The sequence below is a fragment of the Lagopus leucura genome, unplaced genomic scaffold (assembly GCF_019238085.1).
Source record: "Lagopus leucura isolate 7727_CA_CO unplaced genomic scaffold, USGS_WTPT01 Super-Scaffold_100033, whole genome shotgun sequence".
In the NCBI taxonomy this organism is placed as follows: domain Eukaryota; kingdom Metazoa; phylum Chordata; class Aves; order Galliformes; family Phasianidae; genus Lagopus; species Lagopus leucura.
This window is the reverse complement of record NW_024962282.1, coordinates 2,115,556-2,128,852: the sequence shown is the minus strand read 5'-3', so window position 1 is coordinate 2,128,852 and position 13,297 is coordinate 2,115,556. Positions and strand designations below refer to the sequence as shown.

Sequence of the window (13,297 nt, the reverse complement as noted above, 5' to 3'; positions counted from 1 at the left end):
AAAACGCAGCACTGCTGACCTCCTTAAGGATAAGTGAGTGGGTTTATTTCTTTTTTAAAAGCAATCCTCAGTACGTATCAGCATAAGAGGCATAGAGCTGAGGATAAAGTTACCACCCGTGGATAAACGCTCCGGTACAGCATCACGTATGGCAGCACAAAGGAACCTGTCCACCAATTAGTGCTCCATGGGCTCTTCTGCCTTCTCTGCAGGCTCATCAGCAGGCAGAGCAGGCTTAAAGAGAGGGAAAAGACGTGTTATGGGATTATCCAGAGTAAACACGAAGAACAAAGCTAATTAGAAGGCTGAAGCAGTTTGCCACATGCACAAGAAATATGTTGTTAAACAACATGCAAAACACTATGACAGATGAGGAAAAAAACCTGACAGTGACAGAAAGGGCCTGCCACATTCAGCCTAAATTGACTTAAATAAGCGCATCAGTCTCCAGCTAAGAGTACGTGGTGTATCCAGTTTTCATGTAGTAACTTCTAGCTTTAAAAAAGTCAATTCCTAAAATTGTAATCTATTAGCAGAATTAAACATCAAACATAAAAATAATACATCATACAGAGCTGGCTTTCAATAAAGCCTACTTCCACTTAGCACACACCTTTCTCTGCGGTCTCTCCTCAAGGCCTTCTAGGAATGGTGCTACATCATCATCGTCATAGATCGTGAACTCCATGTCTTTGCCAACAATCCCAATGGAAACATTCTGTTAAGCAAAGTTTTGACAGAAGTGAGAAGCATTTTTCCACAAAATCACTTGCACTTGTCAAACAGACAAAAGCTTCCCACTGTAACAGAGAGGACCACTGTGCTATTTGTGTCTGCTTAAGGAAGAAGGGCAGTTTTGATAAACTCTCTCTTTAGCAGATTGTTCTCAAAGGGAGAGGACATTTATTCCCTACAAAAGGTAGCACGTTTCAAACATCTTAACAGGAAAACCACCATCCAAGGGTTCTCATTTCCTTTTTTTTCTTTTTTTCCTCCTCCTTTCTTCTCCCCCCTTTTCTTTTTAGTAACAAATACCTGATTTTTCAAAACTGATTTTCATCTTACTTTGCATTGTTGTTATAGTAAGAGTTCTAGAAAACAGCAAGGCAGGCTAAAAACAAAAAATATAGATTAAACATAGATAAGGGCAAGGCCAGCCACAAGAACACCAGAATATGGTAACAGAGCTGCTTAGAAGCTTCTTGCTCAACAGTTGTTCACTTCATTTCCTGGCCAAGGTTTCTGCAACTCTGTGATGCTGGATACTCACTTTGTGTATTACATTCCCTTACCACCCAGTCAATTAGTGACTGTGCTTACAATGCAAAGCTGATAATTCCAGTTGTACACAATGAACCTTAAACACTGATTCAAGTTTAAAATATATTGAAGCAGCTAGGGAAAAATGTCTTATCTAAATAAAGCATCACTTCCATAAAGAAAAGTAAATCTCAGGTAATGAAGGAAGCGGTACATAAATCGGAGACAAATGAAATGAAGATGATGAAGATCCAGAAAGTTTTTGGCTTTCAAGATTCAGTGCCAGCCATACTTCATATCAGCTTTGTCACTGTCATTACTGAGAACAATGGCAGTGAAATTTCTCGTTAAGAAAACCTAGCATTTACCTTGGTGGTCAGATCCTGTTCAGCAGGAAGAGTCTCTCTCAGGGCACGCAGTCCATGTTTAACTAGCTCATTTAGATTACCTTAAGAATGAAAACAGAAAGGTACTTATGAAATACAGCACTTATCCCCACACTCATTTTCCCTTCTTCCCATTCTCAGATGACAAGAAGAAAATTAACTTGCACAGCCTGACTTGCAAAAGTCTTCTCTTAGGTATTTCTGATACTGAAAACACAGTTGTTAAACAAGTACACTATGAGGAACCAGCTCTTCCCTGCGTTTGTTGTAAAACCACCTGGTTTTGGCACCTGCATTGTCTTCAGTGCAGCAATAATCAAGTTATTTTCCCCCTTTACATCGCTGTTTCATATAAATTCACTACCTATTCACTGCCATGACATACTGTACGTGCTCTGACATGTAAAAAATTCTTCCCATTCTTTAAATGGAGCAGAGGTTTGTTACTTTTTACTTTACTTTTCTGAGCACAGCTTCTCTTTTTATTAGATCTAATAACACCCAGATGTTAGACACGGAGATCTGCAATACTTTCTCTACAGTTTTCCTCTTCATGTAGATTTACACTTATGCCAAATTCAGCCCTCAACATTTTCCTGTCTTCCTACATGCAGAATGGAACAGTGGCAGAAAATAAGTCTTGTAACAGAAAAAGATCATTTGATAGCCAGGCTCATTACTCACAATCAGTAAATTCAGTCATGTGTCTTTCCAAGTAAGTTCGTGCCGATTGCGAACGAGCACCAATGGACATTGCTTTACAGTCAAAATAGTTTGCTGAGGGACAAGTTTGGAAGATGTGAGGGCCCATATCCTACAGAAAGACATAAAACAAACGTATGAACTCATACCAAGCTTGCTGTAGGAACACATTCTATTTTCTAAAATAGTTTTGCTCATGAAACATTACGTAGTTTGTATGCATGCACATAAGTATCCTATACTGCTTGCTACCCCACCATTCTTATCCAATTCTTTCACAGCTATTAAAAAAAAATAAAAACAAATGCAGTGTTTGTTTTTGCACTGCCTTTTTCATACAAGGAATACAGCTAGAACCAAAACGTTTCCTCCAGTGTTCCACAAACTGCCTTGTGCTTACGCATGCTTCTGACTTCTTGGCTTGCAAATGATGTTTCACGCACATTCTGAGTTATCTGCACGAGCAAGAAAACCTACTGTAGAACTAACCTTGCCATCAATAATTTCAGGCAAGTTGTTAATTTCTTTCTACCTTCTTTGTGTCAAAAATCTTCAGGGCAGACATTCTGCGTGTTGCACTAGGCAAACTGTTTTTCTGAACACATGAAGTAAAGCCTATTAATTTTTTTCCACATCCATTTTTTATTTAAGAAAGTTTCAAAAAAAATAATTTGTTCATCTCATTTTGCACCTCAAAATAATCAGTTCTTCATTTTTGCATAAGTACACCTCATAGGCATAGAGTGGATTAGCTGTTAATTTATATTTATACAAGTTATGTCTCAGTATGATAGAGAAAATGATTGTGTCATTCTGAGAATTTAGGTGAGTCTGCCTCCTCCTTACACCTTCTCCTCTTTAATGTGTACTTGTACAGAATTGCATTTAAGCACGTTCTCTTCTGGACCAATTGCAGCTAGCACAGCTTACTTACATCATAACCTGCAATGAGCAGTCCTACACCATATGGTCTTCTGCCATAGCGCTGCGTTGGTATCTGCGTTTCTGAAGTAAGCTAAAGAAGCAATCTCAAAGGCACGTGTTAATCAGTCACACTGACAACATTTTCCTGAGCAACGCACTGATGCTACAAAATTGTTGTGCAGTCTTTCCAAAGCCTTTTGTAGTATCAAAGGCTGTGTCTGAAGAAATAGTTTTCAGGACTTATTTGGAATGCCAGCGCTGGCTCTTTTTTACCAAAACAACATTTAGGAGCTGGCTTTCTCAGAACCGAGCAGTGCATTCAACCAAGTAATACAAACAGTTCAGTTAATGCAGCCTCATTTAATTTCTCAGCCCTTTAACTTTACCTAGGCACCTGATAACAGAATACAAGGCCTCCTCTGTGCTCCAAGCACTGAGGACATTAATTACCACCAAAAAAAGTAAGCAAGCAGCTGCAGTCCAACATATGATCATATTTTGTGCAGTGCAATCATATTTCCACTCCCATCTCCCAAAACACAGTGCTATGTAACAAAAAAACCCACAGCAGTAAGTGAAATGGTGCATAGCGCCTTACTGCTTTTCTATCAGTTCAGAGTTCTCGGATGTTCTCTGAAAGAATGAACACGCAAACAATGTGAACAAAGGAAAATCACCTCTGAATTAACTTCTTCAGTTTAGCATTACTTTTAAATTGTGATATATTATTATTATTTTTTTTAAGAAGGATACTGCTTCCAATTAGTGACACCAAACGAGACACTGGAAGAGGTCTATCAAACACAAATCTAGAATCCAGACACTCCTGACGCATAAAATTACTAGAAGAAAAAGAAAGAAGAATCAAATCAGTGCATAGATGAAAGTCACACCGAGTTTTCTTCAATATTTGTCTGTTAAGGTTTAAGTGTATTCTTGTTCCAGCTCTGCTTGTTGAGAAAAACAGCCAAGGGCATTACACAATTTCATTTCATCGTGACTTATAACTGTTATTTAGGAGGTTGACCACAGGCTTGAAAGAGTCTCAGAGCATCTCATCCATAGAAACCAAGAGAAGTTAAAGTGCACCAGGCCACAAATAGGTCACTGGGAAAAAAAAAAACCACAGTTAAACAGTAACATATCTTTGTAACCTTACAGCAATTAAATTTTATATTAAAAATTCTTCCTGTCTCTGTGTTTTCTGTGTTTTCCTGTGTAAGTAGGGAATCAACCTCTTTTAGTATATATTACCTTATTTGATCAAGCTATGTGGTCAGCAGGTAAAGGCAAATCTGTCTGAAGTTGACATGTTCAGCAGTACATGTTTTTACTAACAGAAGCAGCTGCTAGAGGGAAATAGGTAATGCACTTTTTCAGACTGCTTGGAAACCCCACCACGCTGAGGAAACCAGACAGTTTGGTCTTACAAGTAACAAAACCAAAGAGCAAATTTTGGGGCCAAACAAAGGAGTTTTCTGCCAACAACTTAAAATCCTTCCAGAATTTCACAGCGAGGTCTTAGGCAAAGCACAAGAGACCATGACCAGTCCTTAGATGAACATAAAATTTCATTTGCAATAGTCTACACGTGAACTTTTACTTATTGCAGAACTGGGTATGTCAACAGCTAGGATACTCACCACAAGAGTCTTGCATCAGCTGTAAGCCCGGCAATTGAGATTCCAATATGGTTGTCAACATACAGGATCTTTTTCTGATGAGCTGCCAGCTCAGACTGTGCCCGCTACACATAAAAGGAGAGAGCTATGTGGCAGACTGACCACTTTGTCAAGCACTGTGAAGTAATCTGCTAACACTTATTGCAAGAACTGAATGCAATCACAAAACAGTCAAAACAACAAATGATAACAAAGACCAACTGTAAACTTGCAACAGAAGACAAGAAAAAAATAATTCCGCTTCAGTAGGAGACTGTAAAATGTTCCTTTTCATTTCAGGAAAAAATGAACAGATGCCCAATTTTTGGAAAAGGAAGTGAACAGTTTTACTGCTTTATAACAACAACAACAACAACAAAATTAAAAAATAGAAGAACTCCTATCTTTTAAAGTGAAAATCTTTTACTCATTTCACAGAATCACAGAATTGTAGGGGTTGGAAGGGACCTCCAGAGATCATCGAGTCCAACCCCCCTGCCAAAGCAGGTTCCCTACAGCAGGTCGCACAGGTCGGCATCCAGGCAGGTCTTGAACATCTCCAGAGAAGGAGACTCCACCACCTCCCTGGGCAGCCTGTTCCAGTGCTCCGTCACCTCACTGTAAAGAAGTTCTTGCGCACATTTGTGCGGAACTTCCTATGCTGCAGTTTCCAGCCGTTTCCCCTTGTCCTGTCTCCACACACTGCTAAAAAGAGTCTGGTCTCACCACACCTTAGATATTCCTTCACCAATTTGTGAAAACCCGCTTAGCATGGGTGCTGAAACTGTTTATTGTTTTTTACTGACACTAATGGAAAGGGAAAGTGATACTACATTTATTTTATATACAGATAAAAGTTCAGACTGTGCTAAAAATTCGCCAAACCAAAACTTTTCCACTAATATTGATGTTTGCAGAACAGAGTTTTAACCTTACCTTTAAAGCAACCAGAACAGCATGTGTTTTTGACTTCAGCCCCACAGTGGCTGAGCCTTGCTTCACAGCTTCCATGGCATATTCTATTTGATGAATTCGCCCCTACAGAATAAAATCAAAGATAACCACTCTGAAATTAATCACTTGCACCATTTTTCAACAGTTTTTCATTTACAGACTTCTGATCTCCCCCACCCTGACAGGCACACTGACTGCCTAACAACAACAGACTTCCTCTATTATCATTTGCAAACCATAGACTCATAGAATGGCCTGGGTTGAAAAGGACCACGAGTGCTCCTCTAGTTTCAACTCCCCTGCTATGTGCAGGGTCACCAACCACCAGACCAGGCTGCTCAGAGCCACATCCAGCCCGGCCTTGAATGGGATGGGGCATCCACAACCTCCTCAGGCAACCTGTTCCAGTGCATCACCACCTTCTGAGGGAAAAATTTCCTCCTAAAATCTAACCTAAACCTCCGCTGTCTTAGTTTAAAACCTTTAAAACCCCTTGTCCTATCACTATCCACCCTAATAAACAGCCATTCCCCCTCCTGTTTATAAGCTCCCTTCAAGTACTGGAAGGCTGCAACCTGGTCTCCCCAGAGCCTTCTCCTCTCCAAGCTAAACAATCCCAGTTCCTTCAACCTTTCCTCATAGGAGAGAGACTTCCTCATAGAAGTCATCTCAGTGGCAATGACTTCAGCAACTCACTGAAGTTATTTCTATCACTGCTCAGAAGAACTCCCAGCTGAAGTCGGATGTGTAACTTTTAATCGAGTTTCCTAAAGAAATGAATCTTAAGCAATTGTTGTGTCTCATCATCCATCCCCCAATAACTTCTGAACATGTTATTAGTCAATTGCAGTAAAGACTGAAAGAGGAGTAGAGGTCTTGAAGACAAGCAAGCCCTTACAAGTTCTGAAAAGCAAGCCAGCAGCGTTGCAAGAAAATAAGGCAACATCCTCTCAGTGCTACAGCTGAGGGTAAAGTAGCAAATTATTTCAAATAATCAACACGTTCACTGCTACCATGCAGAAGCTGGAAATACTAAATGTAGCACAGCTGTCTCCTACCAATTGCAATAAATTTAAAATATGACACACTGCTACAATTATTACAATGGGAACACTCTGGGGACAACCTACAGGATACATAAAATAAGATGGTTTCAATTCCAATATACATATGTATACACACTTAACATGTAAAGGGTTTTTGATTTCTTTACCTACAGGAACACAAACTCTGCTGGGTGCCCTACACACAGTTATTTCCTGCCTGAGAGCAGCAAGGAATCATGTATTTATCAACTGCCAGGAACAAGCTGTGGAACTGTAAAAGCATAAAGTCCTTTCAAGCCTTTAATCCTCAATCTCATTTTATTTAAAACAGTATTTGAAAATGTCCTCCTAGAGTAACTATTCATCACTCCTGCATAGATGCCCAGAGCTTTCATAGAATCACGCCAGTGCCACTGTGACCCAACCACCTGTAGGAATGCGTGCAGTAGATTGCAGCAAATCTGTCTTTGGTGAGTCATTGGTGCTATTCAGACTTTCAAGACAATTTATGAAAAACAAATATAATTCAGCATTGCTGATGAATTCATGATAGCTACTAGAAGTCACAAGAAAAAAAAAAAAAAAAAAACAACACGGAAGCTTATAAATGCATGTGACCAGAATAAAAATAAATACCAAATATAAGTTCTCTATAGCCACTGAGGAATTTCAAAAGCTCTGCAATTCTTAAGGCAGGGAAATAACCCACAGGATATGTTTACTGCAGATCCAAAGCTCAAAAGCACCAGATCGGCACGGGCAGCCCGGAGGGCTGGGGGGGGTGTCACCATCCCTAGAGACTTATGAGAAACACGAGGGATGTGATCAGTGGGCACGCTGGCGGTGCTGGGCCGATGACTGGACTTGATGATCTCAGAGGTAACGACTGTGTGATTTCCCAGCCTGTGTCCCACGTAACAGACGTCTGTGCCCGTGGAGAAACGCGCAGCATCAGGCAGCGAGGTAAAGGCGGGCGGGCCGGGCTCACCTGGGGGCTCCACACCGTCACGTCGTTATCGTACTGATTACGGAACTGGAAGATACGGAGCAACAGCCGTCAGCGCGGCCGCACCAAAGGAAAGCATTAAAGGAAAGCACCAAAGGGCCCCGGCCTCCCCTCACACACTCCCACCCGTGGGGCCGCGGCTGCTGGGCCCGGTGGGGCTGCCGGAGCTCCCGCCAGGCCCGGCCCCGCCAAGTGCTTACTCACGGCCGCGCTCCTTCCTTTTTTCCCCTCGTCCCTTCTAACCTTCCTTCCTCCCTCCCCTCCTCCCGCCCGGTGCTGCGGGGTCGCGCCGCTGCTCTCCCGCCGTGCCGCTCACCATGCTTCCTGCCGGCGGCGACGCGCGCTGAGGGGCAGCGAGGGGGCCGCGCTCCGGCAGCACTCGCTCCGGCCTGGAGCGGTCAGACAGCGGCAGCCGCAGGCCGAGACATCGAGCGGGCGCGCCCCGGGGATCGGCGCATGCGCGGTCTGGCCGGGCCTCCGCGCGGTGTTCTTTCCGCTCTCTGCTAGTTGTTCTCCGGAGTAAATGCAGCTACGTCTCTAAAGTACTCAACGGTAGAAAGCTAAAATATTTAACGTAAATGAAGTGGTCACCAGAGCTCTTGTTTTGGATAATTAGCAGCATTTACGTGTAGTTCTTATCTGCAAAGCAAATATCCCACAAAAAGCTGTGCAGGAGCGCGTGACTCGAGCGCAAGGACAGAAGAGAATCGGACCATACTGCTTTATTTTTAAACCAGTGTGCAGCCGCTGGAGTCACAGTCATTCAAACGGGAGCCGTGTTCCACCACCCTCTGTCTGATTACATTTCTCTTACCGCTGGACAACATCCTCTCGTACACCTTTTGTCACTGGAGAGGACTGCGCTGTCACCTGGAAAAAAAACATCCAAACTGATTCCAGTTACCCGACTTAGTATTTTTCAGCTTTGCGATTCATAAAAATTCACTTGAGCTGAAATAACTTCCTTTCTTCAGCAGCGCTTGATGTGCACTGCAACAGGATATATAAACGCTTTATTAAGTGAGCTTGAAGCTGAGCAGCTTTCCAGTGTCAGAGCACTCAGTAAATATTGCCGTAGTCCCCGCTACGAGGCCATTCTGTAATAACTTCCTACAGCAATAAGTGACTCCCTCCAAGTCTGTTTACTCCACTACAGTCAGAGAACAATAGACAGATATTTCCTCTAGTTGGCAAAAGCGCATTTGGTTTCGCAGGACGCTGAACTATGCCAAGACTGTTGTTCTGCGTATATACTGGTAAGTGGGGGAAGTGATGTTAGGAGCTACATTTATGGCCATAAAGAGGGGGGAGGATTTCTTTAAAACTTGATACAAGAAAATTAGATGAAATATACACTCAGGAAGAACTTCCAGAAGTTAAATGAATTGTTACACAAGCACATTAAATGACAAGTAATCTTTTTTCTTTCTACAATCAAAACCAAATTGACTTTAGGTCTAGCTATTAAAAATTTCTTCTAAACCAAACTGATTAAAGTGATCATAGAATGGCCTGGGTTGAAAAGGATCACAACGATCAACAGGTTTCAACCCCCCTGCTATGTGCAGGATCACCAGGCTGCCCAGAGCCACATCCAGTCTGGCCTTGAATGCCTCCAGGGATGGGGCATCCACAGCCTCCTCGGGCAACCTGTTCCGGTACATCACCACTCTCTGTGTGAAGAACTTCCTCCTCGTATCTAACCTAAATCTCTCCTCTTAGTTTAAAACCATTCCCCCTTGTCCTATACCCTTGTAATGCAGCAGTGCAAAGGGTTGCACAGAAGCTTCTCCCCCGCCTTCAAAGATAAGCTAGGAAAAGCAGCAAGGCAGGCACTGGATGGAGTTTCATCTGCTCTCCAAATGCTTCAGTGTAATTGCTCCCCTACTCCCAAGGCAGCAGCACAGTGGGCATTAGAGACAAGAATAATCTCTACAAACAAGGAAAAGCTTACAATGGAAGGAAGTCATTCACTTCCTACTGAATCCTCCTATATGCCGCCTCTTAGGCTCAGTCTGAGCCCTCTGCAGGTAGGAGGTAATGTCAACCATTTTGCAGTTTATTTCTATTCAGATCTTAGTGCATTGGTCTTTAAAATTACCCAACAGTGACGTATTTGATGTAAAATACAATAGTTAAATACAAAATTACAGAAAGGAGACAAAGAAAAAAAATCACATAACTTTTTTTCAGTTAAAAAAAAAAAAAAAATCGAACCAGAATTTTACATATTTTCACGCTTTTTTTTTCATCCAAATATGACAAATAATGACTGAAATGAATGAAGTTAGTGGTTTTTCAGTCATGTAAAGAAAATATGAATACGAAGGCCTTACATTATGGTATCTGAAATTTAAGCAATGCATAAGTGCTGTGCTGACCTCCACACCTGGGAAAACATCTTGATGTAATGGGGTACAGTGGCCCTCATGAAGTGATCTGACAGTTTTAGACACTTCTTTGGAGATATAAAAATCTACATGGCAAACAACTAGATTGACACAGCCAGAGCTGATTGACACAGTAGAAGAATTGAATGGCCACAAAGGTATTCAACAGCTGTTTTCTCTAACCTGTGTTATGAAACACATTGATGAGGGAACATGGAACAACTTTACACTAATTTTGCGAAAACTGCCATAGTTGTTCACATCACGTATATTAGTTTTATAATAAAAGCTTCAGGAAATGGTGTCCAACAGTTTCTTTGATAAAAGTTGTAAAAGCAGTTATTACATACTTGTATAGTTCTCTAAAATAACTTAAGTTTGTAGAAAAAAAAATCAAAAAGTACAATTTTAACTGAAGAGAAAAAAAAAGTGAATGACAAACAGCAATCAACATATCACAAGAAGAAACCATATAATATAAAATACTACAGGAATGCAAAATAAAACTAAACCTATACTCACAGTTAAAATACTCTACTTATAAAACATCCACTTCAGCAAAAAATGGCATTTTCCTCACTGTTAGTTTCACGATTAACAGTCTGATAATCTGGATTACTTCAGAGAAATACACAATTGGCTGTGCTATGAAAACATAAGTTAGATTCTCAGTAATGGTCAAACCAAACATATGGAATTATTAAGAAAGAATAAAATATAAATCATTATTATGCCAATGCATAAATCCACGCTGCTTCTACAGCCATTCAGACTTGAATAGTGGGTGCAGTTCTTGCTTTCCATCTTAAAATTATCTGACATACTGGTGAATGGGAATAGCTGCATGTAAGGAACAGCCATTAAGAACAGGAGTCTTCAGTTTAAATAACAGATAAACAAGGCAAGGTGATGAACACTTCTCAAATCACAGTTGACATTTGGTCACAGATTCAAAGAGAAACTGGGCAAATTCATAGATAGAAACCTTTGAGCCATCTTACAAAACTGCTGATACAGTGCTTGAATTAAGAGCAGCAGCGATAAAACAGGTAACTTAAAATGTGCATGTAAAGTCTCAAGAGAAATGGATACTATTTTGTTCTGTTATGTTTCCAGCATAGTTATAAACAGCATCTGACACCTGAGCTATGGCAAGCTTGCTCTGAAGAGATTAACGTACAGGAACTAAAAGGGAAGGGCATTACGCCTTCCCTTCTGCTGACTCATTAGAGAAAACGACATTCCACCAAGCCCACTTTTGGAACACCACTCATTAAACTACATGAAACCATTGTGTTCTTGTGTACTATAATCTGACAGTTTTATGGATTTTTTTTTGGTAAAAGATCAGTTCCATTGTGGTGAGTGGTATTACTCTCAGTGACCACATATTCCACGCTATGTAGGCACAGCAGACTGCAAAAGAAAAAATAAAGCTGTTGAGCTATACAGAGAACTAAAGCAGCATCTTCATCCCCCTGGAAAAGCAGGACAGCTTCTGTGAAGGTGCCCCCTGTCAGGTGGGTAAGTTACTACTTGCAAACAGCAGTGCTGTTGCTGTTGAGTAAGCTGGAATTGGTGTACCTTTATAATGTTCACTTCTTTAGCCTTCATTGAATGACTCATGTACTATAGTTTCCTCTAGTAAGTATGTTTAAGAATAGAAGTGTTATGAATTAATTTCAGTCTTCAAATAGTCCTCAAATTTCAGTCCTCGAATAAAAAAATCCATTATTTAAGCATTGGGAATTTGACTTCTGGGAGTTTATTACCCATATTCTCTAGGCTTGGAAAAGGTTCAGGTTCCCTCTGGGTTTGGAAAATATAAAGGCTGAGTAAGATGTTAAAAATAATGACAATCACATTCAGGGAACCTGATGATGTGGTTATTGTCCAGACAGTCCAAAAAAAGTTCATGGAAATGGAGAGAGAGGTAATGAAAAATGAAGTTCAGTATTTTCCAACCCATAGAATTATTATCACTCTCTGGAATGTTATCTGTTGTGCTCGAATTAGACCACATCGTATCCAGGTACCACCCAGGCACACTTATCAGTGAGCTTAACTTTTTGAATATCCATGCAAACCCAAAAAACATCAAAACTATCTTAAAAAGGAACCAATAGAAAGAAGTGGTCAGCATGAGCCTCAAGAGACTTGAAAGGTCACAAGCCAGGCACAGTTGTATGCTGCTCCTAGGACAGGTGGCATAGCCAAGAATACGTGACAAGAAAGTGAGCTGAATTAGGCTATAAAATAACATTGATGCTATATAACGATAGTGTTGTCTTGCATATCAATACAAGCTACAAGATATCAGTATTAGAAACACTGCCTTGCAGTTTTGCCATTGCAAATTAAAATCACAGGGCAACCAGCAAACAACAAAAACCCCACCCACATTTCCTAAGATTATCAATAAAAATCAAATTCTGTGAGTGTTATCTCTATTGAAATGGAACTAATAGCAAAACATTGGGACAGAAAAAAATGTGGTTTGCTATTTTTGTATCCTAAGGTGCAAGTTCCTTTGATGATCAATCATTTAGGTCAAAGTGAGAAAGGGAAGGATATTTTCTTCTGAAAAAGAATACAAGGTTCTCTATGGAATGACAACTGGGAGAACAAACTACAGAAGACAGGCATTGGAAAGTAGTCTTTTTCACTCCTATTAAAGGAAAACAAACAAAAAACCAAACAAAAGCAAAACAGTAACAACAAAATCTTATCCACTGTAGTCTACAAATTCTGGTGGGCAGAAACGGCTATCACATTTGTTCCAGAAGACCCTTCAGGTTACAGGCCTTATTTAGTTAACTCCCTTTAAAGCTAACGTAGTCTCAAGTCACCATGGTTGACCATCACTTCACACTAAATAGCCCTTATGTTTCTCAAGTCATCATATTTAAAATAAAGCTGGAATTAATAATCCATATTCAGACTGACAAATGAAGCCAACAGTCCAGTT

The 13,297-nt window shown here is 40.6% G+C and overlaps 1 protein-coding gene across 1 annotated transcript; it reads right to left on the bottom strand.

Moving 5' to 3' along the window:
- Window positions 1–23: 23 nt before the first annotated feature.
- Window positions 24–8,462, bottom strand: PSMA1 (proteasome 20S subunit alpha 1). Its single transcript, XM_042882203.1, has 10 exons — window positions 8,256–8,462; window positions 7,922–7,966; window positions 5,870–5,971; window positions 4,916–5,019; window positions 4,026–4,114; window positions 3,283–3,353; window positions 2,331–2,460; window positions 1,629–1,708; window positions 614–718; window positions 24–234 (listed from the first exon to the last, which is right to left on the bottom strand). Exons 1-10 carry the CDS (start codon window positions 8,256–8,258, stop codon window positions 178–180), a joined length of 786 nt encoding a protein of 261 aa, XP_042738137.1. The 5' UTR covers window positions 8,259–8,462; the 3' UTR covers window positions 24–177.
- Between the last annotated feature and the right edge of the window lie 4,835 nt (window positions 8,463–13,297).

What these genes read in the sequence shown, in the direction of transcription:
- PSMA1 (XM_042882203.1), bottom strand. An exon ending in GGTGTCACTAATTGGAAGCA is followed by an intron (nt 3,354 to 4,025) that starts GTATCCTTCTTA and finishes AGCTTACTTCAG; the next exon opens with AAACGCAGATACCAACGCAG. An exon ending in TGCTCATTGCAGGTTATGAT is followed by an intron (nt 2,461 to 3,282) that starts GTAAGTAAGCTG and finishes GTCTTTCTGTAG; the next exon opens with GATATGGGCCCTCACATCTT.